The 26,847-nt window shown below is 44.7% G+C and overlaps 1 protein-coding gene across 3 annotated transcripts; it reads right to left on the reverse strand.

Annotated features, from left to right (window-relative positions):
- Positions 1-341: 341 nt before the first annotated feature.
- On the reverse strand, positions 342-26,836 carry sned1 (sushi, nidogen and EGF-like domains 1). 3 transcript variants are annotated; one of them, XM_035648685.2, is made up of 32 exons: positions 26,615-26,836; positions 20,118-20,405; positions 18,396-18,536; positions 18,119-18,281; positions 17,890-18,015; positions 17,481-17,594; positions 16,907-17,020; positions 16,196-16,309; positions 14,918-14,962; positions 14,712-14,819; positions 13,204-13,296; positions 12,930-13,064; positions 12,475-12,594; positions 12,051-12,167; positions 10,156-10,299; positions 9,587-9,760; positions 9,364-9,477; positions 9,139-9,252; positions 8,927-9,040; positions 8,676-8,792; positions 8,237-8,527; positions 7,954-8,137; positions 7,608-7,720; positions 6,467-6,745; positions 6,240-6,360; positions 5,978-6,060; positions 5,042-5,140; positions 4,569-4,685; positions 1,511-1,598; positions 1,319-1,398; positions 1,189-1,216; positions 342-1,065 (listed from the first exon to the last, which is right to left on the reverse strand). In XM_035648685.2, exons 1-31 carry the CDS (start codon positions 26,831-26,833, stop codon positions 1,191-1,193), a joined length of 4,155 nt encoding a protein of 1,384 aa, XP_035504578.1. In that variant the 5' UTR covers positions 26,834-26,836; the 3' UTR covers positions 342-1,065; positions 1,189-1,190. The 3 variants fall into 3 exon arrangements, with proteins under 3 accessions (XP_035504578.1, XP_035504577.1, XP_035504576.1); XM_035648684.2 differs by having other exon boundaries at positions 12,930-13,061; positions 14,918-14,965; XM_035648683.2 differs by having other exon boundaries at positions 14,918-14,965.
- Positions 26,837-26,847: the final 11 nt, after the last annotated feature.

The raw sequence follows: 26,847 nt of genomic DNA on the forward strand, positions 1-26,847 counted from the left end.
GTCTGTGCTCACCACTGGGTAATTCAGTTAGCCAGGGATATAAACTTTTTCATGATCCTGTTTAAAATTAACTGTGTTGCAACTCGCCAGAGTCACGACATTCAAAAAAATGATACAAAACCCGAAGACACTTGACTGACATAGTTGACCATGTCTGTGTGATGGTGATACATACTGTGTCTTAAAATAATTAATTTGCTTGAAGGGAAACATTTACCCGGGCTTAGTGGACACACGTAAAATGATGAACTCAGTAAAACTCAACGGATTCTGTATTTAGTAAAACTGTTATTCAGGATTAAAAAAAAATATTCTCCCAAAGTGACACCAGGAAACACAGAACATTTTAACATTTTTATTATTAAAATATTCACCTACAAAATGGCCTATGAACACTATGTACAGAGGAGCGAGCACCGAGGCCTGCCTAGACACAGAGAAAGGTATTTTATACACAGAAAATAAACTGTGCACCATTGTCAGAGGGAGAGATGAATTTTCTGGGGTGTAGAAATAAAAATACATTTCCCATCATCTTTGTAAAAAAGAGATGACATGACGGCTATAGGGAAAAGCCTGGGACTCAGAACACTCCACAGTTATTTCCCTGAGGGACAAACCTGCAGCTCAATCACAAATATTAAAAAACAAAACAAAACCTCACTAATGTGTCAGCACGGACATGGAAATGAGGTATATAAGATATGTGGTGCTCTGCAGTGGACTGCTTACCATTAACATTCTCATACAAAGAGTTTGTATGAAACATCAGTCGTCAAACATCGCAGGTGATAAACGACTTTGGGGGGGGGGCGTTTTCATTGGGCCGACTGGAGCCTTTGTGAGGCACGGGGGCCGCGGACGCAGCTCTCGTTTGACAAACGGGACCTCATTTTTCAGATGAATGACGATCTGTGTCTGAAATGTTACAGCGGGACCTGACGTGGGGCTTTCAGCACAAAATATGACCATAATCAGTTCAAGTAGATTATAAACACCGAAATTGAAGTAAGGAGGTTTTTCACATGACAGCGATGACAGTCCTTTCATTAGTATCCAAGTGCCCTGGAAGAAAAGAAAATAACAGAAAGAAAAAAGATATAAAAAAAAAAGATGAACATCTTGTGATGTAGCAGTGAATACATACAGTATGGAACAGTGGGATGTTTTGCGTAAAAGAAAACAAACCTTTATTGTTGTCTGTGTGTTCTTCTAGCTGTTGAGAAAGTGAAATGACAGTGTGTGAACAGAGTTGCATTTGGTTTATGGGCCAAAACGAAGGACGTCATCACTGTTCAGGCAGCTTTTCTGAACTCACTCTGACTTTTCTTGGGAAGCACCGGTTCACAGATCTCTCGATAGCAGACGTCCTGCTGCACTTTATACGTTCTTTTGTACCTGCAGAGAAGAAGAAACACGCACGTCCAATTGATCCGGTGGATAACACTTGCAATTTTAGATGTATATGCGAAAGGCCAGAGCTGGAGATGACAGCCCGATTTTGACTTACAGGTAGTGGCAGACTCCATCTTCCCACATCGGCACACTCTTTGTTTCCGAGTAGATGCGGGTACACGGGTGTGGCACTCGCTGGCACGCTGTGAAAAAAGCAGTCACACAACACATAGGGTGTGAATGTTTCGAGTCCTACTACTACCCGATTGGTTGAGGAGTTGTGCGGGCTTGGAGCCGGGCCCGTCTCCGTGGCTGACGGATGGTTTCAGGAAAGGAATGTTTAAACAATCTGACGCTGGATGTTTAGGTGAAGAGGAGCGCTGAAGAGGGACGAGGGTATGTCCAGTGTCTCCGCACACACTGCTTCGTTAACACTGAAGTTATGGTAAGGGCAAACCGTTTCACCATTTCACTGTTTAGGCTGTGGAAAGAACAGGGTTTATAGCCTAGGTAGTATGAAAAACATGATCGTTTAATAACAAACGTGTCAAAATATGCATCATTATTTGTAGACATTTGAAATGCCTTTTCTTTTTTATAGCTGTTACATTTTCGACATGAGCATCTGAAATAATCCTGCAGACATCAGGATGTATTTGCATCTCAGCCAGTTTAACTATTTACCTATAACTCACCCAAAACATAAGTTTTCACGAAATAAAGAAATTCAGAAGTGACTGTGATTTCTGTAGCTGTGTTCAAATATTTGCATTCCTTGATGGGTCCACAGTGAGACCAGTAACAGTAGTTAAATCAAAACCTCGCTCAGGCTGTTTACAGGATCTTGAGGTTCTTTGGATAAATTAATTGAGAGGGAAAAATATAATTCATACAAGCTACGACAAGTTATTGCTTTCCATAAAGGGGACACACAAATTATCTAAATAATAATCTTATTAATGCATTAATGCTGAGCAACAAAACACAGGCAGAGTTGTATCTGTGCATTAATATTAGAGGCATATAATCAATTATTTTATTATGGTAATTGTATGGTGAATGTCTTGTATGTGTGGTACGTTGTGTCTTTTCGACTTTCTTTTTAGAATCTTCTGTCTATTTATTTTTATAGTGACTTATATTTATTCAACTGTTTTGCACTTTTTTATGATAGTGCACTGATTGGACTGCATCCAATTTCGTTGTACATGTGCAATGACAATAAAGACTCTATTCTATTCTTATACAAGCTGGTGACTTGAGTCATCTTTGTACTGTGCGTCTAAAAAAATAATGACTGCATATGGGGAGCTTCCACTCGTCAGTCCAAAAAAATAAGGTTTATCTCTTAAAATTTGAATTTCACACATTTTCAACTCATTTTCTGCAAATTAGATCTTCACATTCGCTACTTTCATCACCTTTTTCAGATGGTAAAACCTTTTCTGTCATCCAAAATTAGACGAACTCTTGACAATGGGGCTAAAGATTTCCCTGTGACATAGAAAAGAGATATGAAAGATGAAGTAGTCGGAGAACAGAGAAGCAGATTGTCCACAGATGACACACTGCTGTCTCTTGTGAAGCGCGCCTGCCGCCAAACATTCAAAAAGAAACACTGAGTTATGGCTGGGTTTCTGGAAAAAAAAGGAAAAAGTGGCACAGTACAAATAATAATGGCGCTTTGTGCCTCCGCTGATGATGTATTCATGTCATACATTCATAGCCCTGAGCCTCCAAGTTAACCAAGCCATTCATAAAGGTCACAGGGGGTCAACTGTCAGCGGAGCGTGTTTCCTGCGTTTGAGGAACCAGATGTCTGCGCACATAGCTCCGAGCTCTTCTGACAGCTCGCACAATGAGATTCAAATCTAACATACGTTGAAACTTCAAGTTCACACCCAGCTACATTGAGTGGAAGCAGAAGCAAAGCCCCTCAGGAACACGAGGACGGGACTGTAAATCCTGCACTGACACGCGGGACACGCAGACAAGCTGGTTAGCAGACATCCTTCAGGAAAATCTCTTTGGAAAAGCCGGTATTACACACACTGTATCCCTGTGGCACCAATACTGGCTACTATAAGTTTATAGTAGCCTTAGGCTGTGGGCTTGTCTTCACTTGAAATAGCATTAAATTATCCATCAATTTTCCGCATCATTTATCCTGTTCAGGGCGATGGAGGGCTCGAGCCGGCCCTGGCATTCATGTGTAGAGTTCTCCAATTCCAAAAAGTGCACAAAGTGGCGTTTCTCTCGGATTGCGGGGGGATAAAAGACCAACAGGCACAGGGTGAACATGCAAACTCAGGGACTCTCCTTTGGTGAGGTGACAGCAGCAATCAGGGAGCCACTGTGCAGAAAACATCAAGTAAGTTTTTTCTTCTTCTTTTTATGGCTGGGCCACTGATAAGGAGGTTGAGCCGGAAAGGAGTTTTTTGGTCACACAAGCACGTTTTGGCTTTGACGATGGCAATGACGATTGGTTTCCCCACTTTGGTCCAGACAACAATTTGTCGGCGATATTTCATAGCCACACACACGTCGCCCAGAGGATGAGGATTTTTCAGTCATTCGCTGAAATATCTCAGAGGGACACATGTGGCCCCAGTGGTTGACATTTGATGGACGGACCATGGCATTTTTTCACATTAGTGATTCTATGACTGTTCATCTCCCGCCACCATCCCATGATCCATTTGTCCATTAATCTGCTTTGTGACCAAATACCATCGGCTTAATGTTGGTGTGCTAAAAAAACTAGATGGTGATTGGGTAAGCATGTTCACATTGTCAACTAGAGCAAGTTTGCAATGCTGAAGTTAACATTTGTAGCACTACTGTGGCAAAGTACTGTAAAGCTGTACTTTTGTTACACCAGTGGATTTTCAATCTTGTTCAGACATACAAGACTTGGAATATTAAAACAAATATATATAAATGTGTGTAAGTATATATATAAATGTGTGTCTTTGTCTATATATATATATATGTATATAGACAAATCAACTTGTAGATCTGGTGTTTAAGAGAAATAAAATCTTTGTTCAGTGTCCTGAACCCATCAGCCGGATTCGTAACTATCCAGTACATTTACTCACATGCTGAAAAGCAACATCTGTGTGTGTGTGTGTGTGTGCGTGTTTGTGCACACAGGAAGCGCGTAAACTTACACAGTTCACACTGTCGGCCCTTGAACCCCGCTGCGCAGTCGCAGATGAAGGAGTCTCCTCCGTCCACACACGTACCCCCGTTCTGGCAGGGCACACCGCGGCAGTCCTGGGGCAACTCTGCAAGACAACAGCTGCCATTAAAATCCGCAGCACCGACAGAGTATGGGGGTCTCAGGTTTCAGGCCCACTACTACACATTATCTACAGCTGATACCAGCGTGTTGACAGCCTCCAACTCTTAACTCTTAAGACCACTTCTCCTCTGTTTACCTATTTGCTTTCCTGAACATCTGCCCCTTTAAGGTGTTCCTCCCTGACATATCATTTCACATCTCGGTGCTCATAATACCGATGATAAATAACATGTATTGAAACTCACAAGTGGCCTCTTTCCAAAACAACATTGCTCTCATAAGTTAGTGTGTGACACATCAGCTGGGATCAATTGAAGACGGACAGATGTGACAACCTACCAGGCTTCGTCCTCAACCCTTCTTCTTGAATCTCCAGTGCGAGGCTGATTTTGTTTGTTGTTTCTTCCATCTTCTCTAATCTAATCGGTGGCTCTGGCTCTGCAAGGCAAAACATTTCCTGTTACATGAACCAGTGTAAAAAAAGAAAAAAAGAAGACAAAAATGAATGATATACTGCAGTTTGATTTCAGCCACACTTGGGTGTTTACATTCCTCAGCCCCTAGAGCAGAAACATGACATTGAAGATTTGACAATATAGCCAAAATCATATTATGACATCGCGGGTGTAATGTCATCAAAAAGGGGCAGAGCAACCCTACAAAGGAAGCTTACTCCATGGAGCACAGGATAACATCTGTTAAACTGTTTTTTTTCTCTGCTTAAACCACAGGCTATATACCTCTGCACTGGGATGCATTAACTTTAAAAAAGTGAAAACGCAAAACAAAAATGTTTCATAAAAAATGACAAGAAAAAATAACTATTTTTCTTTTTTTGAAAGTCACTGGTTTCTGCCCTCGTCTCTTTCGGTCGAGATAAAGTCGACGTGGTGTGTCAGATAGCGGAGGGTCCAGTTTACATTAGAGGACCACCTATATTTCATCCAGACAGGCCTGGGTTAGGACCATGTGGTTAGAGGAGTGAGACTAAAGTTACTCCATCTGCATCAAGATAAGCAAATAAGATAACTCTGTCATTGTTTGGACATCCTGAGCAAATCTGAGCAGTTTCAGTGTTCAGTGTTGCGTTAGTTTCATGAATGTAACAGTGTCCTGCTGCCTAGACGCAGTGTAAATGACTTTATTGGTAACTTATGTCATGTACATTACATTAATGTATATGAGACATGAAATGTTTTGGAAAATGTCAAACGGCTGTATGGGAGTGACTCATGACTAAATGTCTATCACGTGTTCGCTCCGACTTGTACTTACTATTACGATGTCGAACGGCTTTTCTCGGTAAGTGAGGGAACTTGGCCGTGATCTTTCCCCTCCTGTCGATGAGCTCTGTGTATCTGCAGCACAGACAGAAAAACACAATGCTCACACACCAACGGCTAAATTGCCTGATGGAAACTAACGTTTATCCATGAGCAATATACAGGGCTGGATAGTAACGGGTTACACGCAGTAATGACCCCAGCCAGACAATTAAACCTTGTAATGGCTGTGTCGATAATCATCACAGTTGTACCTGGGGAATTCCTGTGAGTTGTCTGTCTCTGCTGTGCCTCCCAGGTCCTGTGGCTGAGACGAGGGAGGTGTGCGTCCAGACGCTGGCCTCTCTCTCCTCGGTGATCTGGCCTCCATTGGCACTACGCCAAAGGAAATGAACACAGAATTTGTTTCTAGACTTCAGCACAATAATTCCAACTAATATGACACTTGAATGCAGCCGGACGGGAAGAGGAGGACACTCACAGGTTGAGAAGGCTAAGTGCTGAGGTGCGCTGTGGATCTGTTCCTGCCCTGTGCTTTTGACGGACGTGAGAGCCAGATAGTAGTGCTGTCCTGGCGTCAGCTCGCGGAGGGTATATGATCCCAACTTCCCGTTGGGCAGGAAGCGACTCCTGGTGTTCAAGCCTCGGGTCACGTTGACCACAAAGCCGTCGGGGACACTTCTCGGGTGGCGGCTCCAGGTGATCAGTGCTGAGTTAGTGGTCACATGTGACAGGGAGAGGTTCTGTGGGGGGAGAGGCCCTGAGGGGAGCACGTGTAGATGGTCAGGTTTTGCTCGGATCCCCCCTTCTGATTTTTTCTTCATTGTCATTTTGTCTACTGTGGTTTAAAATGATGTGGTAATGTACTGCTGTGAGCTTTTCTCTGTCAAGCCGCCGCACATGTTGCTTAATCACAGAACGGAGCAACATGGGTATCACTACTACTAGCCCACATGGGCTTACGAGACACAGCTTACATTACAAGCACACAAAAAAACTAAATTAAAGCAAGCGATACATGGTATTGTGGATATGTGTCAAAACACAGTGAATAGATATCAGCATAACTTAACAAATTCCTCATACAATGCTCTCATACACTGCTGATATCATGAAACAAAATGTGAGCTCAGTGAAACACCTTGTATGTAAACATTCACATCAATCAGCGATGTCTAACGGGCTGGGGAAAAGAAAGAAAGATAAGCTTAGCTAGAACATCCCAATAAAGCAGACGGTAGAATGTAGAATATATTTAATCCTCAGTCCGATTAAATTACACAGTCCAGGCTTTATGACCTCTGCTGAATGGACGTCTGTGTCTGTGAACACTTCAGTCTTATATGAGGTAAAGTTAAAGGAAAGGTGAACAGAAAGAATTTTTTGGGGGGGCTTAAAAGTGGAGTGATAAAATTAAAGTCAGTCATATGATAAATGCTGATGCATTTACACCACAAAAATGAGATAAAGTTAGAATTTTTAAATTAGAAGTTATCAAATGGAAATCCTAAAAGACTAGTGTCGAACTGAACAGCCAGCAGGTTGTATTAGCAGCATTTGAGTCCCCTTTAAGTGATAATATCATACATTTGCACTGACAGCTACACGGTGAAGTGACCTACTTGTCCAGAATGCCAGTGGTCCAGCTGAGTGGCTGGTGGAGGGAAACTCATCCGGTCTGATTCCACTTTGTGTCAGAACGTCCACTGTGTACATCTGACCAGGAAGCAATGAACTGAGAAACAGACAAAATATACTCACAACAGTGTGCATAAGCATGACGGCTTGGTAAGAGTGATGAAACACTGCCCTCTAGTGGTTGAAAGCTATTTTACCTAAAAGCCATTCAAAGTGCAGCACCACAACAGCGCCATCTAGTGGACAAAATTGACGACTGAAGGTCTGTACAGTAATTTGGAAATGGTGAGTTGTCTGTGTTCTTTTGAAGTGAAAATTCATGAAGCTTACCTGAAGGTGTATTCAGCGGTGCTGGTGTTGAGCACTGCAGTGCGAGCCTCAGTCCCGTCCGAGGGCAGCAAAGACACATGCACCCTGCTGACTGCTGCGTGACGAGCTGCCTGGACCAGCCAACTCAGCCAGACCTGAGACGAGGACACGTTGACCACCTGGAGCTGCTCCACCCGCCGAGGTCCTGCACAGAAAAACGCACATTTACTCATACATTCACACTGAGATTAACACTTTTAACAATCAATATCTTACTACTACTGCATTTTAAGAACATGCTCACTGGTGCGTATGAGTGCGGTGGCTGGCTGGCTGGAGTCTTTCCTGCTGGTGCTGCGCTTGACGGAGAAGGTGGAGATGTTGTACAGCAGGCCGGGGACCAGGCCTCGCATGACGTGGGTGGACTGATGCCTGTCCAGGTAATCTGTTTTGGGGTCGCCCCTCCCCCCCAGGGGCGCGTAGGTGACGGCGAACCCGCTGATCAGGCTGTGCGAGGGCTCCGGCTCGTCCCAGCGCAGCTCCACTTCGTTCTCCTCCACTCGCAGCACATGGAGACCAGAGGGGGGCAACAGGTCTGGGAACAGTGGCAACCTTACATGTCTAATCCATACATTAAACAATTACAGAGTTGTCTTTGATTAGATTCACAGGATAAGCCAAAGAGCATGTGATGCTGATTGAGCTGCACACTGACGCAGTGTGTGGTGTGACTCTGGACTGACCTTTCTCACAGTCTTTGCCTGTGTATCCCGTTTTGCAAAGGCAGTTGTAGTTTCCTCTCCTGTCAGTCCGGCAGACGCCGCGGTTCCCACAGAGCTGCAGTACACACGGGTCCTCCACTGGGGGGTGACAAAGGTAAACAGTTGCCACCACGTGGTTCACGCTGAAAACAGTTTGCACTTCATTAAGTGTGTGTGAATTAGCTCACAGCATCAACAAGACGGACCCGTGAGGGAAGTCTGAGGCCACTTACACATCTGGCACTGGTCCCCGAAAAACCCCCCTTTGCACACGCACACATAATGCCTCCTGTAACCCCGACACGCTCCTCCGTTCAGACAGGGGTTGGAGTCACACGCGTCCTGCTCTGCACACACAGATATTCGCAGTAGAATTTGACGGCTGTCCTTTACAATCTGCATCATTAAAACGTACAAACGGCACCGGGTGGACTAAACGCCGTACCCATTTCACAGTCTGGGCCTTTGAAGCCTTGTGGACAGTGGCACAAGTAGGAGCCGGGCTGGTCCTCACACGTCCCCCCATGCTTACAGGGCTCCGACAGGCATTCATTTATGTCTTAAGAGAAACGAAATATACACGTTTACCCAGGTGATACGCACAGTATGTGTGCAGGTAGATTCAATTTCAAATGCATTTAATCTTAGATGAGTTTGATTAGGGCTATACCTGTTTGACAGCGGTTCCCACTGAAGCCATCACTACACACACACTGGTAGGATCCGCCCTTGTTTTGACACGTACCACCATTAAGGCAAGGCTGCGACACACACGCATTGATCTCTGTAATAATACGAAATAAACATCAGCCTTTTAGAGTTTAAACTGTATCAACTGGAATCTCGTTTATAAGGATTTTTGTTGTGTGTCCATTTGTTGGTGTGTTACGGACCCTCACAAACGGGTGGCTGGCTCCAGTCTCCCTGAATCCCACAGATGCTCTGGGTGGCTCTGGGCACCGACATGAAGCCCGAGTGGCATATATACACAGCCATGGAGCCCGGTGTTGTCAAGAAGAACTGGACCTCGGCGTGCTTCACGGGCGGCGGCGGCCCGCAGCTCAGTCCTGGAACGAATAAACAACAGGGGGATAACATCGGCATGGCCGCGTCATGACACAAGCTCACAAGCGGCGGGGCTTAAAGGAACTCATTCAGGACATGCTAATGGCAACAGAGGCGCTTTTGCACACAGGGACTCCTGTTTTAGTCCTGCTAAAATTACCCCCCAGCATGCAGCATCAGGTCTCGCTTTACATAGTTTATGCAGACGTTCTATATCTGTATATGTGGGGGGCCTCCGGTGCAGCAACACTGCTAAGATTATCTTCAGCATCTCTACACTTAGCAGCTCAGGATATCCCTTGCTCGTGCCAATCTATCTGAGACAAAGTTCATAAAAGGTTCGGCATCAGAGTGAGACTTTATTGTGTTGTTGTGTGTGTGTGCGGTGTCTGCTTACCTGCAGATGGTTGAAGTGAGCTCCTGCTTATATCACAGTGTCTGCCGCTGAACGCCTCAGTGCATTCACATTTATACTTTCCTATATAGTGAAAACACGTCCCTCCATTTAGACACGGGCTGGACGAACAGGGGTCTGGCTTCCCTGAAAGAGAGCATACACACTTAGAATTAATAAAAACAATAATAATCACTGAATGTGTACATCATGCCAAAGACGCAGCAAAAAAAGGCCCCAAAAGTAAAAATTCTAATTAAACAATAATTAATAGATTTAGTTGTAATAAGTTCCAGGGGCAGGGGTCATAAAAACAGAACTGTACTCTGTAAAAAAGAAAGATGTAAAAGAAAAGGAATTGAAAATCTGATAGTTCTTATTGGAACATTAAATGAATTTATAAAGCAAGGTGCCAGGTTATGTTATGCTGAATAAACGCGTAAAATTACTTAAAATCATTTCTAAAAGATACAGGCCAAGGTGTGGTGTCTCGAGCAGTGGGAAATATTTTTCTTGTTTTTTCTTGTATTGAATTTTTGTATTGAACTAAATACAATAAGGTTAATTTGTAAAAGGAAGGAGTTTTCATGTTCTCCCCGTGTATGCGTGGGTTCTCTCCGGGTTCTCCGGCTTCCTGCCACAGTCCAAAGACGGGAAGAATGAAGAATGGGGTTAGGTTAATTGGAGACTCTAAATTGTAGGTGTGAATGTGAGAATGAATGGGTGTTTGTCTCTGTATGTGGCCCTGCGATAGTGAACCCTGCCTCTCGCTCCAATGTCAGCTGGGATTGGCTCCAGCCCCCCCGCGACCCTTAAATGGATAAAGTGGTAGACTATGGATGGATGGATGTGTGTTGCAGCATTGTTCTGAGTAGAAAATATATAATTCTGGCGATGTCCCAGAGATAATTTTTGTTATTGTGTTTTTCTGACTTTGATCAAAACGGCTAATAAGATTTTGATCAGAGGTTAAAACCATCCCTCCCCCAGAGAGGGATGGGAACCAGATAGAGGGGAGGACGAGCTCAACATTTTCCAAATCACTGGAATCATTTGCCTCTGAGCTTATCAATTCCTTTTATTGATGCCCGCATCTCTTTCTGACAGTGGCTTCTTGCAAAAACAATGATGCTAGTGGAGAGGATGAAACGTCCTGCAGTCCAAAGCAAGGCTTCACTTCATGAAGACTGCTGACAACAGTGCAAACGGAAATGTCTGTAAGATGGTCGTTTTAAGTCAAGGGGGGTGGGGGGACACATAGGCCGAAACATCTTTCTACCCAACATGGGCTTAAATTTCAGGAATGACATGTATTTCACACTGAGTGGAGCACGAGAGCCCCCGCTCCACAACAGAGCAGCACGTCTGTTACCCAGGGTAACTACCCTACGTTATAATAAGGTAAGCACCAGATAAGCAGGTTGAGCAGATTTTCCTTTGGCCAGTATGACCTAGAATAAAACAGCAGTTAAAATGGTGGAGCTCTTGTGCACCTGGGTCACGTGCATGTATTTGTACTCGTTCTAAATACCGTGTTCATAGTCAGATAGATCATTAAACTGTGTCATTGACACTGAAATACTGTGTACGGTTCCTTTTTCCCCCTCACATAAAATTGATAAGTAATTGTTAAGGGAAACCACACATGATCTGACCAATCAATATATAGTATATATATCAATATATAATAGTCCCTGTCTATCTTACTTTTGATCCAAGAAGTAGAATCACTCAATCAAAAAAAAAAGCCTTTCACTAGTGGAATGTGTGATCAGTGTGTTCAAAGAACTTGGGTTGTCTTACACATGTAATGTAATGCTTCCGCAAAGGTTTACCAGAAATTTTGTTTTGTTTTTGAGGACAAAATGAGTTGAACATTACTTGTGCCTGGCACTCACCCACTTCACAGTGTTTTCCAGTGAACCTGTAGGGACACACACATCTGTAGCTGCCCGCCTCTTCCTTACAGGAGCCTCCGTTGCGGCAGGGGCCAGAGGCACACGTATTAAGTCTGACTGGAAAGAGAAGAGGAGAAGGGAATCCTTGAAGGAGACTCGAGCGCTCCAGCTTTTAATCGCACCAAATAAATCTGTTCCAGCACATTGCGATTCAAGTCATAATTCAAAAAACTCAAGTCAATAGCACAAATGATCATAAGCCTTTCAGCATTGTAATATTTCAAACGGCATTACGGGTAATGGCATGTTTCCTGTTGCATTAAAGTTGGGTTTGAGCATGAATAATAACCCACGCAAATCTGAGGGGCGATTCGATAATGATGCTTCATAAGCTCATGTTAAAATTTCTCTTCCAGTTCTGTACCTTTCTCACAGTGCTTCCCCCAGTATCCGTATTTGCATTCGCAGGTGTAGCCTCCGTCCCGCTCGTAGCAGTAGCCCCCATTCAGACATGGAGAGGAGTCGCAGACCGATCGGGGCTGTACTGAAAAACACACACCGAGACTTGACTGTGTTCCATTGCACCGGTACACCGCTTACATTTCATTCGGGCGTGCGAGACACATCATTTGTCACTTCACGATCGGATCAAATACAAACCTTGCAGAGACCACTCAGCAACAACATAAATCACTCTTGAAAAGTCTCCCCGCGTCGTAAAATTTGAGCCACAAATGTGACCCTTTCCATTCCTACGCGACACTTGTCGAGAGCAGTATGTTTAAAAATGTCTTTGTCGCCATTGTAACCGGCTGCTCGCGCGATGACACATAGCTGCAAAGTGCCCATGTTGTTTGGGTCGCTGCCTGAGGGTCTTACCATAGGGGTAGAAGTCCTTGGGGTCTAGTTCTGCTGCGCTCGTCTGACATGTACACAGGTAGGCTCCCCCGTACTCCAAGCAAGGGCCTCCATCGGGACACGTCCTGCTGTTGCTGCAGGGCATCTGGGTAACTTCTGGGAGGAAGGGAGTGTGGGATGGGTTGAAAAAGATTTCAGGGGAAAAAGATAAAGATTTGTGAACTTTTAGTAATCCATCTTTTTTTCCCACAAGCTCTTGTGAGACATCTGATAGGATTGTGCATTTCATACCCACCAAACTGACAGTAGGGTCCTGTGTAGCCCGAGGGGCATTCACAAGTCCCATTGATGTCCACACAGACACCCCCGTTCTCGCAAAGACATTCCTCTGCAGACACACAGAGAGAGAGAGAGAGAGAGAGAGAGTGTGTTTGAGAAGCTCAAAGCTGGAAAGATTGATCAAGCTACTTGAGACAGAGCGCTTACGTTAAATCAACAGGATTTGCGAACATAGGCGGAAGGTTAAAAATGGTAAACACCGTCCGCCACATGCGGAGCGAGCGCCTTTCATCAGCCGTACTGCAAATTGCATATTGATTCGCCGTCATTTCTCTTTCCCTAATGTTTTCCAACAAAGTTCACAGGAGCCCCCGCAGATTACCAGTCAGCACGCCGCACATCCGCTCCGTACAAATTGTAAGAATGTTTTTTTTTTTTATTTTCCCTCTCCTTCCCTAATTGCAGCAGCGGATCAAAGGAAGCGGCCGTATCGCGGCTAAACGGCTCCACTTTGAAGTCCCGGGAGCCCGGTGGAGGGGTATTATTTTTTCTGATGATATGGAGCATATTTTGTTACCAAAAGTGTATGGCCCCGAGGGCAATTAAATGGATTGTTAATTCACAAGAGCCACTTTCATTGGCCACCTGCGTGGCCCGGGCTCCTTTGATCTGAGGGGCCTGATTAGGCACTTCTGAGTCCCACTACTTTCTCTTCCTTGGGAGGATCGTGCTCCTTTTTCCACTGTGCCGTCCAAGTGAGCCAGGCAGGAAAGTATTTGGGAGATTTAAGAGAGCCTATATAAGCACTGATAGTTATTTCAGCTCAAGGGTGAAAAGTAGCATGCATTTGCAATAGCTCAAATACCATTAGAGAGCTTTTTGTGGGGGGAAAAAAAACCCTGTTGTTGGAGGGTGACGGTAAACTCTCATGGGACCCTGAATTGGCTTTCAAGGGCACAGTAGTTATTTCCTTAAACAAATACATTGTGATGCAGAGATATAACACGATACCAAAATGACTTAATGTGCATTCATGAGAGGAAGGTGAGAAGCCGAGGAGGAGTCAAGTTTTTACATATTTTGTGTTCAAATTGCCCTATGGTTATGCAAGCAGCAGCTGTGCTTGAAACTATAGTGTGGTGCGATGGCCGACTTCCAGAGAAACAAGTAGCAGTGTGGAAGCATGCATATTTTCAACAGCTCTGTCTGAAGAAATGACCTGAATACCAAAGACCAGCTTTGACTCATAAAAGAAGCCTCTTTAAGTCTAGACGAGGCACTTCCTCTTGTTGGTAAACTAATAAAAATGCGCCGCAAAACAATTATTCACAACATCAAGCGCCCGGTTCCCGTAGTAAACTGGGCGAGGACGTGTCAGTTTTGATAATTACAATAATCAATCATCGCAGCGGCCTCTTCCAGGGCAGAGCTCCACATTCCTGTGGGATAGCACAGCTCCTCTTCAAATACCCCAGTCTGCTCCCTACCTGCCCAGCTGCCTGCAGTGGGCCGAGTGCGCAATACCTTCACACTTGTCGCCGTAGAAGCCCGGAGCGCACGTGCAGTTGTCAGTCCCGGAGCCGGCGTATTCACAGATCTGGTGTGTCTCGCAGTCATCCCCTTCACACAAAGCTGCAGGTGGTAAAAAGTATCGCAGGACGTGGTGTGAGAATCCAATTGTACGTGAACGATTTTGGCAAAGTTTTCGCCGTAGCCGCACTTGCCGTTACCTGTTTGGTTAACTGCCTCGGTTGAATTCAGCTGGAGCGCCACCACTTCTGAGAAAATAATATATTGAAAGGTTATTTGAATTCATGCAAATAACAATAAAACACTTTTTATTTTCCTCACTTACCTCTGGTGGTATCTAGTCTAGATGATACTCGTGAGGTATTTGCTGCCACCCCAATACTATGAAGGTGTTTCCAAGCATGAAGGTGTTGACATACATTTTAAATTTTGTTTAGAAAATTAGTAATTCCTGAAAACAAGTGCTCTGGTCAGTCCATATTCATTATCTTCAATACTTTCTCTAAAAGAAAAAGACCCTGTAAAAACTGTTCACAGTGAAGTTCCATTCGTCTCCATTGTATTGGGGTGACAGCAGAAATCCCGCACACAGATAACTGATGACTAGATGCAATGAAATAGAGGTAAGCGAGAAAAAGTTGTGCTATATCATATGAGATATATATGAGAAATATGAGATCTTATCTAATATAATGTTTAGATATATTGTTAGCATGAATGCTGGCCAAAGGGTAACAAGGAATTGCAGAACAAACATGCAGAATTAACAGTGTCAAAGTTACATAATAAATATTTCATGGCTCAAGTTGAATGACATGAATGTAAAAAATGTTACACATGTTAATTTATGAATAAATCTGAAAATTGGCCACCGCATGGCTATCAGATTTTTTTTGTAGATTGGTCAACAAAACTGAAACACACGCTGTACATGACTACATTGCTACTGCCAATGTTTTATCATGCTTTAACACATTTGATAGCTGTAAACATATATTATATAGATGGGGGGGTCACCGATTATGATTGCTATGATTACAGGGTACTGAAATCTGTGACCAGTCTTAACTACATAAACATGAGAGTCGAGCAGATGCTGACAAGTGCTCTACAGTTTAACTCATTCTTCTTTTTGTATTTAGGGCAGATTTGTGACTATATTAAGTAAAAAAAAAAAGCATCATTTTTGTTATCGGCAAATAAAGTATGGGGTAAAGTAGGATGAAAGCATTTGCAGTGGGAAGCCGCGACAGAACCAAGTTCGTAGCCATAAACATTCATTTTTGCTCTCAGAGAGGTATGATAGGATTCCCTTTGTGTTTGCTCCAGTTGGATAAAACGCTGCGTTACAGGAAGCCAAGCTGAGAGGAGCATGGAATGTTTCCAGACTATGTGAACATTTTCTATAAATAACCTTTTCTTCTTTTTTTTTTGCAAACATGGCTCCTCTGGCAGAATTCAAGTGGATTTCTAGTCACCTGTCTCGCAGAGCGTCCCGGTGACGACAGCGGGACAGACGCAGGTGAAGTTGGCCACCCGATCGATGCACTCTCCTCCGTTCAGACAGGGCTGCGACTCGCACTCATTTATGTCTGGAGGAAACACAGGACTCAGTTAATCAGAGCAGAAACTTTTATCTGCTGTCGATTGGGTTTCACATTGAGATTCTTCAGTCATCACATGGAAATTCAAGAGTTTCTTGTCTAAGACTCTGAGCTGGATTAAGGGGAACCGCACTTCCCTTCCAAAAAGCATAGAGTTTCATTGACCGAGTGTCTGGTATTAAGAGTAATCCAGTCTCATGTAGAAACAAGGATTCATGAACTGTGCAGGGCCTGATCATTTCATTTCCCACCCGGGGTTCAAGTTTCATCAACAATCAATCACGGGAGGAGACAGATTAGTAAACCCACCTGACTTCAGTGAACTTTCTCGCTGCGGTTCACTGCGACAGTGTGGCAAGAAGAAAAAAAACATTGCAAACAACAAAAACGTTGTTTGCAAATCAAATCAACCGTAACCTTAACTTGGACCCATTTGTCTACATAGACTGGAGGAAACTCTTTGGACAAAAAACCCCACATCTGCCAAATGACTGAGTTTGATGAAGAAAGCAGCAGAAAGTATTTCCTCTGGAGGGAGATGCCTACTTTTCCCCCGGCACAGTGACCAAAAAACCCCCCGCTCACCTGTCTCGCACAGTGCACCAGTGTAGCCGGGTTCGCACACACAGGTGAAACTGCCGGTGCCTTGTACACACGACGCGTTGTTGAGGCACGGCCTTTCTTTGCACTCGTCAATGTCTGCAACACACACACACACACACACACACAAACACAGCAATGCAGAGACACGCTTGTGGAATATTTACTCAGCTGATTAATATATCCGCCACACTGCTCCCCTCACGCTGCAAGTATGCGCTGCTTGGCTGTGAAAGGTATTAGAAGAGGTTTGATACATCTCCACAGGCCGGACTTTGGGAAGAGGCACAGAAGCTCCAGAAACGCTGCACCGAAAATATTCTTCATACTTCTTTTTTGTGTGTGTGTGTGTGGAAACTACTTGCAGAATGAAAGGAGAAGTGTGGAAACCTTGTAATGCACAATAAAAAAAATTATATGGCTCACCTTCTTAAAAATCATATCTATGCATGCCTATATATATGCTTTTAAAAAGTTTTTAAAAAATCACATTTTAAGAGGACTCATTGTGTTGGTAACTGTATTACACATGAGCTTTGAGGCCAACTGTCAACTGTACCTGTTTCACACAGCATCCCAGTGTATCCAGGAGGACACTGGCAGATGAAACCGTTAATCTGGTCTTTACACGTCCCTCCATTCTGGCAAGGGTGTGAGGCACATTCATTGACATCTACAGAGCCGCGTAGAAAAACAAAGGAGGTCGTATTACTTTTTTAATTAGAAGAAAACATCTGGGTATCAGAGGCAAAAAAGGTTGGCTTGGACAGACAATGTCCCGCGAGAACGGGACACGAGGTTGATACGCGTATTAAGGAAATATCCAGGTGTCCTTTTGGCAGTGCAGGTGAATTCTACAATTGTTGACATATTCTTTTTCTGGTTGACCTCAGTTAGATGCTGTGGGTGTTCACTCACGGTGTGCGGCGAGCACAACCGGGCAGGAAGCGGCATCGACTATAACTCACCAATCTGGCACCGTCGACCGGTGAAGCCAGCCAAGCACGAGCAAGTGAAGGAGGGGTTTCCTGTAATGCAGTCATCGATGCACTGGCCTCCGTTCAGGCACGGTCGCAGGTGTGGGCACACTGATGCTGTGGAAAGAGGCCAGTGTAACATAACAGGGATCTTTAAGGAAGAAGTATCAAAGCTACCAGGAGCAATTGAAGAACCCATCTCCAAAAAGCAGTGCCTCACCAGAGTTATTGCAGCCGCCCACTTCCACGTGTGCTTTGTCCAAACGGAAGACCCATCTGCCTGGGTAGCCTACGTTGGTGGTCCCCTCGACGTTCACCACATCGGCCGTGCGAGAGCCAGGGATGTTGAAGTAGCGCTTGCCGTCACCGGCGTTGAAACCTGCCTGGGAAGAGAGTTAGCAAGGAGGCCGACACCATGAGAGGTCGTTGAATTAAAAGACAGATAGATCAGATCTCCACTAGACCGTCGCCACAAGCAAACAACCATGTGATCTTACCTGCGCTGCGATCCCTCCCAGCCCGGCCAGGTTTCCTCCGCTGCTGGCATGCATGCCTGTGGTCCAAGTGATGTTATTGTACTGGAATATAGTGAAGGAAAGCTCTCCGTCTGTAATAAGCACCACTTGGAAAGTATTTACCTGCACAGAAGAGAGGACAGGCTCGGTGAAACCATTTCCTGATTTCTAGGAAATTGTATTTCTTATTTTCGTAATAAAGCACATGTCTAGCAGACTCCTCGTAATAATGGTACGGATTCTTCAATTTCAGTCGCGGAGACATAATAGTAGACTGTTTTGCCTGTTGTTGTTGGGGCAGATAACAGGAAATTCACAGATACCATGAGCATTAAACCCCAAAAGCTGTGCTACAGTTAAAAACAAGGCTATTTTCTTTTTCTAATATCACCAGTTATACTCCAACTGTGTTTATTTCAGTTGATAGTTGATTTTTAAAGTGTATAAGTAACCATATAAAAAGTGTATACTGTGAATTTACTGTGAAAACAACAGCCTACAGTAGTTGTCAGGGTTTCTCTTATCAACACAGAACCTGGAACCTCCCATTCATTATCAACCATCCATTGCTGTTTATAACTCCATTCATTTCAGTCAGATATTTAATATTGTTAGCTTATTGCTTTTAGCTAATATCAACCATTTAACCATTGTAAAATAAGATAAGATAAAACTTTATTAATCCCACGCTGGGGAAATTCACTTGTTACAGCAGCAGCAAGAGTCAAGGCAACAAGGGAAAAGGTAGAAAATATTAAGAAAATATAATATAATAATATAATAAAATAGGAGAAAATGATTATTAAAAAAGACTATATACATTCTAAACAGAGGGTAAAGTATTGTCCTTGTGAAAGAAGGCTTAAAATGTTCAGTGGTTTGGATTGAATGCAGTCATCAGATTCTAAGCAAAAAAAAAGAAAGAGGAATAAATAAATATGCATATAAATAGATGTTACACAGGATGATGAAATTGCACAGTTGTTGTGGAATATAGATAGGTATGTAAAGCACGGAGGGGGATGCTAATGAATAATGGAATGATGAAATACAGGATGGCAGTGTGGCATTAGCGCAAGTAGTTGGTTGGTTGTGTAGCACACTGCTACATGGTGTTGTTGTAAAGTCTGAAAGCTGTTGGGATGAGCGACCTGCGGTACAGTGAGAGGGACTGTCCATGACTGACGTGAGTTTAGTTCATTTACTATTCAGTGAACTATTTATCTGTTCATTTTCGGTGATTGCCACCATCTATTTATCACTCTAGGCTCGTTGTATATCAGATAATATCCTCTATTTATCTAACATGTAACTACCAATTACTTTTACTTTATCCATTTCAGCAATTCTTAGTTAGCGTGCTAACCACTTGTCGTGGACTCTCAGGAGCAGCACACATGGCGTTAGGGGGACTCCGGTTGGCAGGAGGGGCGTGTTGTGCAGTCGGCCTATTGTAGCTGGCAGTTTACTGGTTATTAATACGGAGTCAATATAATAATATTCCTTCTGTTTTGACAGATTTTTTGTTCTCTTAAACACAAATGTGTGGACTTTTCCCCCCAAAAAAGTATTGATTAGTGCTTGGAAACTACAGAATTGCCTTTTGGGGTACGAGTAACCCTGGTTGGAAATGACTGATCTAGGCCATAAAGCAGCAACAACATGGTAAATGGGACATCTGTGAGGTTAAGTGTGAGTTCATACCGGCGTGAGGGAGCTGCCTCCGAAGAAAGTCACTTGGTGCCATGTCGAGACGAGGACCCACGTCGCGTTGAAGCCGGGGAACTCTGAGAAGTACGTCCTGACATCGGCCGAGGCCCGGCTCAGGACGGAGGGCGCCTGGCTCTCTCTGTAGAAGACTCTCCCGGCCCGGCGGTTGTCCACATCCGCCCAGAATGGCGCGACGACCCTCCTGTCCCCAGCGATCGGAAAAGCTACGGGCGTGAATTGAGACACCTCCCTCAGGAAAGATACGAGGCCATTGTTGTTGACCTGAAGGAGGAGATACAATTTGAGTGAGAGCATCAGAATGCGGTTGATCTTCTTCAACATGTCAAATTCCACCACAGTGGCTTGTCGGTGCTGTTAGAGTGGAAGTGCTGGGGAGAGGCGTAGGTGGACAAACGGAGGTTTTCTGACCTTACGGGGGCAAACAGCAGCATGGGGGCAGTGGATGCTCCCATAACGGATGTTTGCACTTCCTAAGTAGCAAACAGATGCTACCTTTATTCCGCTCATGCACCTGCAAAGTCATCGCACCAGGAAGGACATTCACGGCTTCTGAATCCACAGATGTCTGCCAACAGCGAAGTAACCAAATAAATGAAGCCGTCTTCTTCCCCCTTTTCCACATATCTCCTCTGTGAGAATTACGCAGGCAGCACCGCAGCTGTACACGGTGGCGTGGTAAACAATCAACTTGCGAAAAGATCAGTTTTAAAAAAGGTCAACGATTGGCGTGTTCCTGAATCACTTGGGACCAAGTGGTTAACTGATTCGTGAAGAGTTGCTGGGTTTCCTTTGTTTTATAAGAATGCCCGCTGCAGCCAGAAACAAGGTTGATAAATGTGGAAGTGGACCAAAACAGTTATGTTACAGGCCGTAAAACCAAAACAATGAGTGTAAGGACACTAAAAAAAAAGGGTGGTGATAATTGTCTGTGGTGTTGTCACACTGTTATCCAGTGTTAATATAAAAACATGGATTAGAGCAGATTTACAGGATTATTGCAACAGAGCAATCTTGTTTCTACTCTGTAGCACTTTGAGATTGCTTTTAGCAATGAAAAGTGCTCTATAAATATATATAAAGTATTATTATTATTATTATTAAAGAGGTCAAGCTCTATGCCACTAAACCAAGGCAGTAAAAGTGACTGATGTTCTTGTTTTGCTCAAGGGTTTCCTGATGTAATACTAGACAGAGGTGCTGTGAGTTGTGGAATAGGTACAGATTACAGATATGAGAGTTATCACTTATATAGGAAGTACATGAGAGATATTTTGGGGAGGGATGAACATTATTTAGGGGAGAAAAAAAAGGGAAATCCTAAAAGAATAATGAAGAAATGAAAACACGGAGGCGGTTGGCACACAGTCACACAGTGCGTGATAATCGCTGCGATGGATTCTGAATAACAATCTGATAAATGGTCATTCTGAGGCAGCATTTCGCTGTCTGCGTGGATGAGACGAGAGCTGGTGTCAGACCAGGCCCTGCTCTAACATCCAAAGAGACAAAGTGTTAAACACGAGTGTGAGGAGGAACGGTTGAATCCGCATGAAAGCCCTTCATTCATACACCATTTCTGTATTTAACCAGCCACGGAACGACTTTCTACGCACCACGGCACCTATCCTGTTTCTCCTGAACGCTGGCATGAACTCTGCCTCTCGGCACTCAGGCCTGTGACAGTGACAAAGCAACGTCAGATGGCTCGCCAGTGTTCCCCCCGCATGTATGAAAACCCATAATTGGAAGGACTTTGCTGTAAAAACAGCAGAGGAAGTTTTGCTTGGCGCGGCACGGGGCGCTCGAGTTAATTGCCCGACCACAGTCTTCCCCTCTGCATCAGCGTGATGTGGTGAGAACGTGGCCAATGTGGGGGGAACAGAGGACCAACTGCAGGGGCAGGGCCCAGGGGTCAGCCAGAGCGCCATCTGATACCGGGAGGGGAAAACAAGTGAGAGGGCACAGAGCTGGGTGAATGCAAGGATGTACATGGATTGCAAAATCCCCCCCCCCCCCCCCCCCCCCCCCCCAACACACACACATGCCCACTAATGGGAGACCTGTGGTGGGCAGTGGTCTGGAGGTTACCCATCTTGCAGCAAAATTAGTGTCAGAAATCATGCTGAACACTGAATACAGTTTACACTCCAGCACCGGTACATGTTTAATCGTCTAATTCAATCTCTTGCCGCATCTGGAACTGTTTAAACAAGTGTATTTCATCCTTGTTAAGATTTTTAGGGGACTGTTTTGACATGGAAATGGCCTGAGTGGAATTTAAACGGAACTTGGGACCCTTTTTTTTCTTTGCATCACATCGCATACTTTCTTCTCCTCATGAACTTCCACCGGGGCGTTAACTAGCGCCGCCGTCCAGCGAAAGGTGGTTCCGCATCACACTTATGTGAGAGAGTGAACGGGTTCAGAGCTGCTTTGTGTCATGCTGCAACGCGACCAAGGTCAGAATCACGGGGGGGGGAAAGGTGCGATCAGTCAACCTCGTGAGAAGCATCTCTCTCTCACCATATTCCTTTTCTCTCGCTCTCAATGGTGCCACTTCACTCCTCAACTTCCTTTGTTATTTTTTCGGGGGGAATTCTTTTGCCGGATATATCCGGGATTCTTTGCTTGGGTGGCTTGTCTTTAGAGCCAAGCAATTTATGGACTAAAATAAACTTTCATCTGGCTTAAGTCAAGCCAAAGCAAACTCCTAAATGAAAAAGGTGCCCGTGGATCGACTCGGGAAAACAGTCGTTTTCCTTGTCATAAACAGAGGTTTCACGGTTACAAGCTTGTCCAATAATTTGACAAAACCCAAGGAAGTGACTACAGCCTGACGGCCTGTGAACTTGGCCTGTGACTCCTCAGCCCCAGCTCACCTTTACCTTCAGAGAGTTTAGTCTCTAATACAGCAACTGTTGCAGAAGCAATGGGGAGAGTTGATGCAAAGTTTACCCAGGTTTGTACAATGTAGGAAAATGCATTGAACTAAAATTTTGATGAGCAAATCACAGAGGTACAGAGGAATCTCGTATAATTTCATAGTTATTTTAACACCATGAAGGCTCGCAATGTTTAAGAAAGTAAAAAAAAAAAGAGAGAATTACGCATGATTACACAAACACTACAGAACTGATTTCCACGAAAATAGGTGGAAGGATGGGACATGTGCCAAGAAAGAACAAAATAAATTTGGGGGCAGATCCAAAAAAGGGGCGGATCCAGGGAGGTATTTCATTACTTTCTTTAACATTTTGAGATAGGGCTTTTTTTTAAAAAAAAATCTATATTTTCACCATTATCCCAGGTAATAATGCATGGATCTTGATGAAAGACTGATATCTATGACTGTGTGCAATTTGGTGCTGCTTGATTGAATTTGAGGGGACTGAGGTAGCTGCTCTACTCAGTGCCATTCTAGTTCCTTTTGGGAAACATATTCATTTGCTCACTGAAATCTTGTCTGCAAGTTAAATATTAAGCTATGGCCAGGAGACGTTTAGCTCATCTTAAAATAGAAACAGGGCAAACGGCTACTGTAGCTTTGGCTTTGTCCTTATTAAACAAAATCCACCAACCAGCACCTTTAAAGCTTACGTATATAAATGTTTCACTATGACCGGGTTAATCAGTTTAAAAAGCCAAAAAGAAGACACTCAAGAATTATTTTCTATTTGTTGGCTGGGTGCAGTGACTTTCTGGACTCCAACCTTGAGTTTCGTCTTCACATTGAGCTGACCAGTGAAGAGTCCAGGAGGTCACCCCCCCCCCCCCCCCCCCCCCCACTCATTTTAACACAAACAAGGTTTTCGTGTTTATGCTGCTCTTTAGTAACCATCACCTGGCTTTAGCAGTGTGCAGATATATCAAGCCCACGGTGGGCAAACTGTTCTAACATCGCTCAGTCATATCGCTCATCGCAGACACGCATGAAAAGAGCACCCATGCAGAGTACAAAGAAATAAAACCCCACACACACACATTTTTGGTTCCACACACTGTGGTGAGTGAAACTGAGTGAATGGAACTGTGTACAAAACCCAACAAAAAGTGGTGAAGGTTTTCAGAGGAGCAGATGAGCAGGAGCAGATGTGGAGTCTGTTAAGAGACACAGATACACTGAAGCACATACTTGGCAGGATTCTTTCAAACTGTATTTGAATGTTTGTTTACATGTGGTTCACTTACTAATTAGAGACACACGCAACGTTATCTTGTACATTCTCATGCTATGAATTACAGTATCGGTGTTGCACCATGTAAACACGCTCGAGTCCTTCCACTGTCCACGAGAGATTATCTATCTGAAAATACATGCCTTTGATCGTAACCACCCTTTCCTCACATCTGCTTTTAAACTTGTGTACTTTCCTCTCTAACCTTGGACGTCCTCCTTCATGTTCCTAACACTGACCATCCGCAGGAGCAGTTAATCCGTGAACTGCATTGTTTGGAAGCCCCTTAAAACGATTCGTAGATACATCTGTGTTCTGTTAAAGTGATTGGTCATTTCTCAGATAAAGCAGCTGGACAGTTCCAGAGGGAAGACCCCTGCCATGTTATCTGAGGCGTGAGAGGAGGGGAGGGCCTGGAGGAGGAGGAGGAGGAGGAGGAGGAGGAGGAGGAGGAGAGATCCCAGCAACATGTGAAAACTCCCAGACACAAACCACAACACAGCGACAGCCTGGTTACCAGGAGGCAAAAGTGGGACTGGAGCCGGACCAACTCATGGGGGGGGGGACCCATGTTTGCAAAGGGAATTTTATGGGACACTAGAGATCACTGTAACCATGTAAATGTCACATGGCTGCGCCGGTCCTCAAATCCACCGCTGTATTTGTCCATCACAACTGCTAAAAATAAAATGTCGTGCCTCAAGAAGGGACAAAGGCTAATAGCCGAGGCTTTAACGGGATCTGTGAGGGGGTCTTAATTTGTCCTGCTAAACAGAATCAGTTATGACAACAAAGTAAGACTGCACCCCACAGAGCATCTAGCGTCAGCATGGTTCTACAGGGGCTCGGAAAGAAACCTCCAGGAGAAACTATTAGTGCAAATTTCGCCGTTAATACTCCGTGAAATATTACCTGTTGCGAGCGGCTCTCTGGTGGCCGGGGATCGCCCCGTGCGCTTTCGCAGCAGATGTTTGATGGATTCAGGTGAGGCGTTCAAATGAGCGTGGCTATAATTTCAAACGCCTGCCACGATCCGTTACGCCTCGCGTGACTACAGAGCTGCGGCTCAGTGGGATGCGGAGTGAACCAGGGGATATCACATCGCAAACGGACACGGCGCATTTGAGATACACAAAGTACCGAGAGATTCTTATCTTTGTCAGGATGATCATTCGATCTGAGCCCAACGAGCCAAGCGGCGGGCAACTTGTCTTATCTTGTCTAATTTTGACAATTCTGTGCCTGTGTTGTTCCAGGCAAAGAGATGGGCTGGAATGAAAACTGAATACTTAGAGGAAGCGCAATGTGCCAGCCAACTCTTCTTATACACACCTTGTGACTGAAAGTGTGTTGAGAGCAAAAGAGTGTTAAAATGTCTTCACTGGGAGACTGACCTCACCCCACTTGTTGCAGATGCTTAGATTAGAAAGATGACCTTTGGCCTTGCCCATTGTTGCCATGCTCCTTCAGCCTCCTCTGCCCATGGTTTGATCAGGGAGGAAGGCAGGCGGGGCTGGGAGCGAGCAGGAGGAGGAGCAGGAGGGGAGGGGGGGTGGGGGGGAATTCGGAGAGCGAACGCGGATGCATAACCACAACAGGTGGTGTTGATTTAAGGGAGTTCTGGCTTTCCATGTGCTGGAACTGAACCCAATACATGACAAAGGCAGATCAAAGTGCGTTTCATTGTGGTGCGCGAGAAAATCCTTGTCAAACCATTCGGCTTCCTCCCACGAGCGCCGTTTCTCTCTCGGCAGCGTGCATACTTTCCCCCTGCCCTCTCTCTGCAAAAAAAAAAGAAGGAAAAAGAACCGCTCGCAGATGCTCCACGGCAACAGCGAGAACACAAACTGTCATTTCCCTTAAACGGCTCTTTGTAGACTTACCACTGTTCTGCTAATAATTCTCCACCGGTGCACATGGGGAGCATTCAGAGTGCGAGGGGGGGGGGATGTAAAGTGAAGAGAATGTCATGGAGGATTCTATATTCCACACACAAGGTTACACACAAGAGCTTGTGAGCGCACACACAAACATATATAGGCTCTCTAAGGGGCACTGCAATGTGGTGTTTGGCTGCATGCCAGATGTCATCTCCCTGAGGCTCTTATACGATCCACACCATGTCAGTTTCAATTGCCAACTGCCAAGTGCATGCACACACACACACACACACACACACACATACACACATGCTGACATATAAAGACATAAACACACACACACACACACACACACACACACACACACACACACACACACACACACATCAGTGAAAACACACGGCTCTGTACTCACATAGAGTCCCGTGTGCCTGTCTCCAAAGAAGGGGAATGCAACAGAGATCTCCACGAGCCTGGAGCCTCCGTCGTCCTGAGCGATGGTCTGCAGGTCCCCCTTGTCCTGGCCAAAGGGATAGAAGTCCTCCAGGGGGACGGCGGGGTACACCCCCGGCAGCAGGTCCAGGGCGAGCAGGGTGCAGAGGCAGGGCAGCAGGGCTCGCAGCACCAACACCATGGCCTCAGCCACCC

The sequence above is a fragment of the Scophthalmus maximus genome, chromosome 13, assembly GCF_022379125.1.
Source record: "Scophthalmus maximus strain ysfricsl-2021 chromosome 13, ASM2237912v1, whole genome shotgun sequence".
Taxonomy (NCBI): domain Eukaryota; kingdom Metazoa; phylum Chordata; class Actinopteri; order Pleuronectiformes; family Scophthalmidae; genus Scophthalmus; species Scophthalmus maximus.

Excerpts from the sequence above, each read along its gene's own strand:
- sned1 (XM_035648683.2), bottom strand. The coding sequence starts at position 26,833 with ATGGTGTTGGTGCTGCGAGCCCTGCTGCCCTGCCTCTGCACCCTGCTC. Across the intron at positions 9,041-9,138 it reads AGGCCCAGACTGTGAAATGG|AGCAGGACGCGTGTGACTCC; the intron begins GTACGGCGTTTA and ends CTGTGTGTGCAG. Across the intron at positions 6,061-6,239 it reads AACTCACAGGAATTCCCCAG|ATACACAGAGCTCATCGACA; the intron begins GTACAACTGTGA and ends TCTGTGCTGCAG.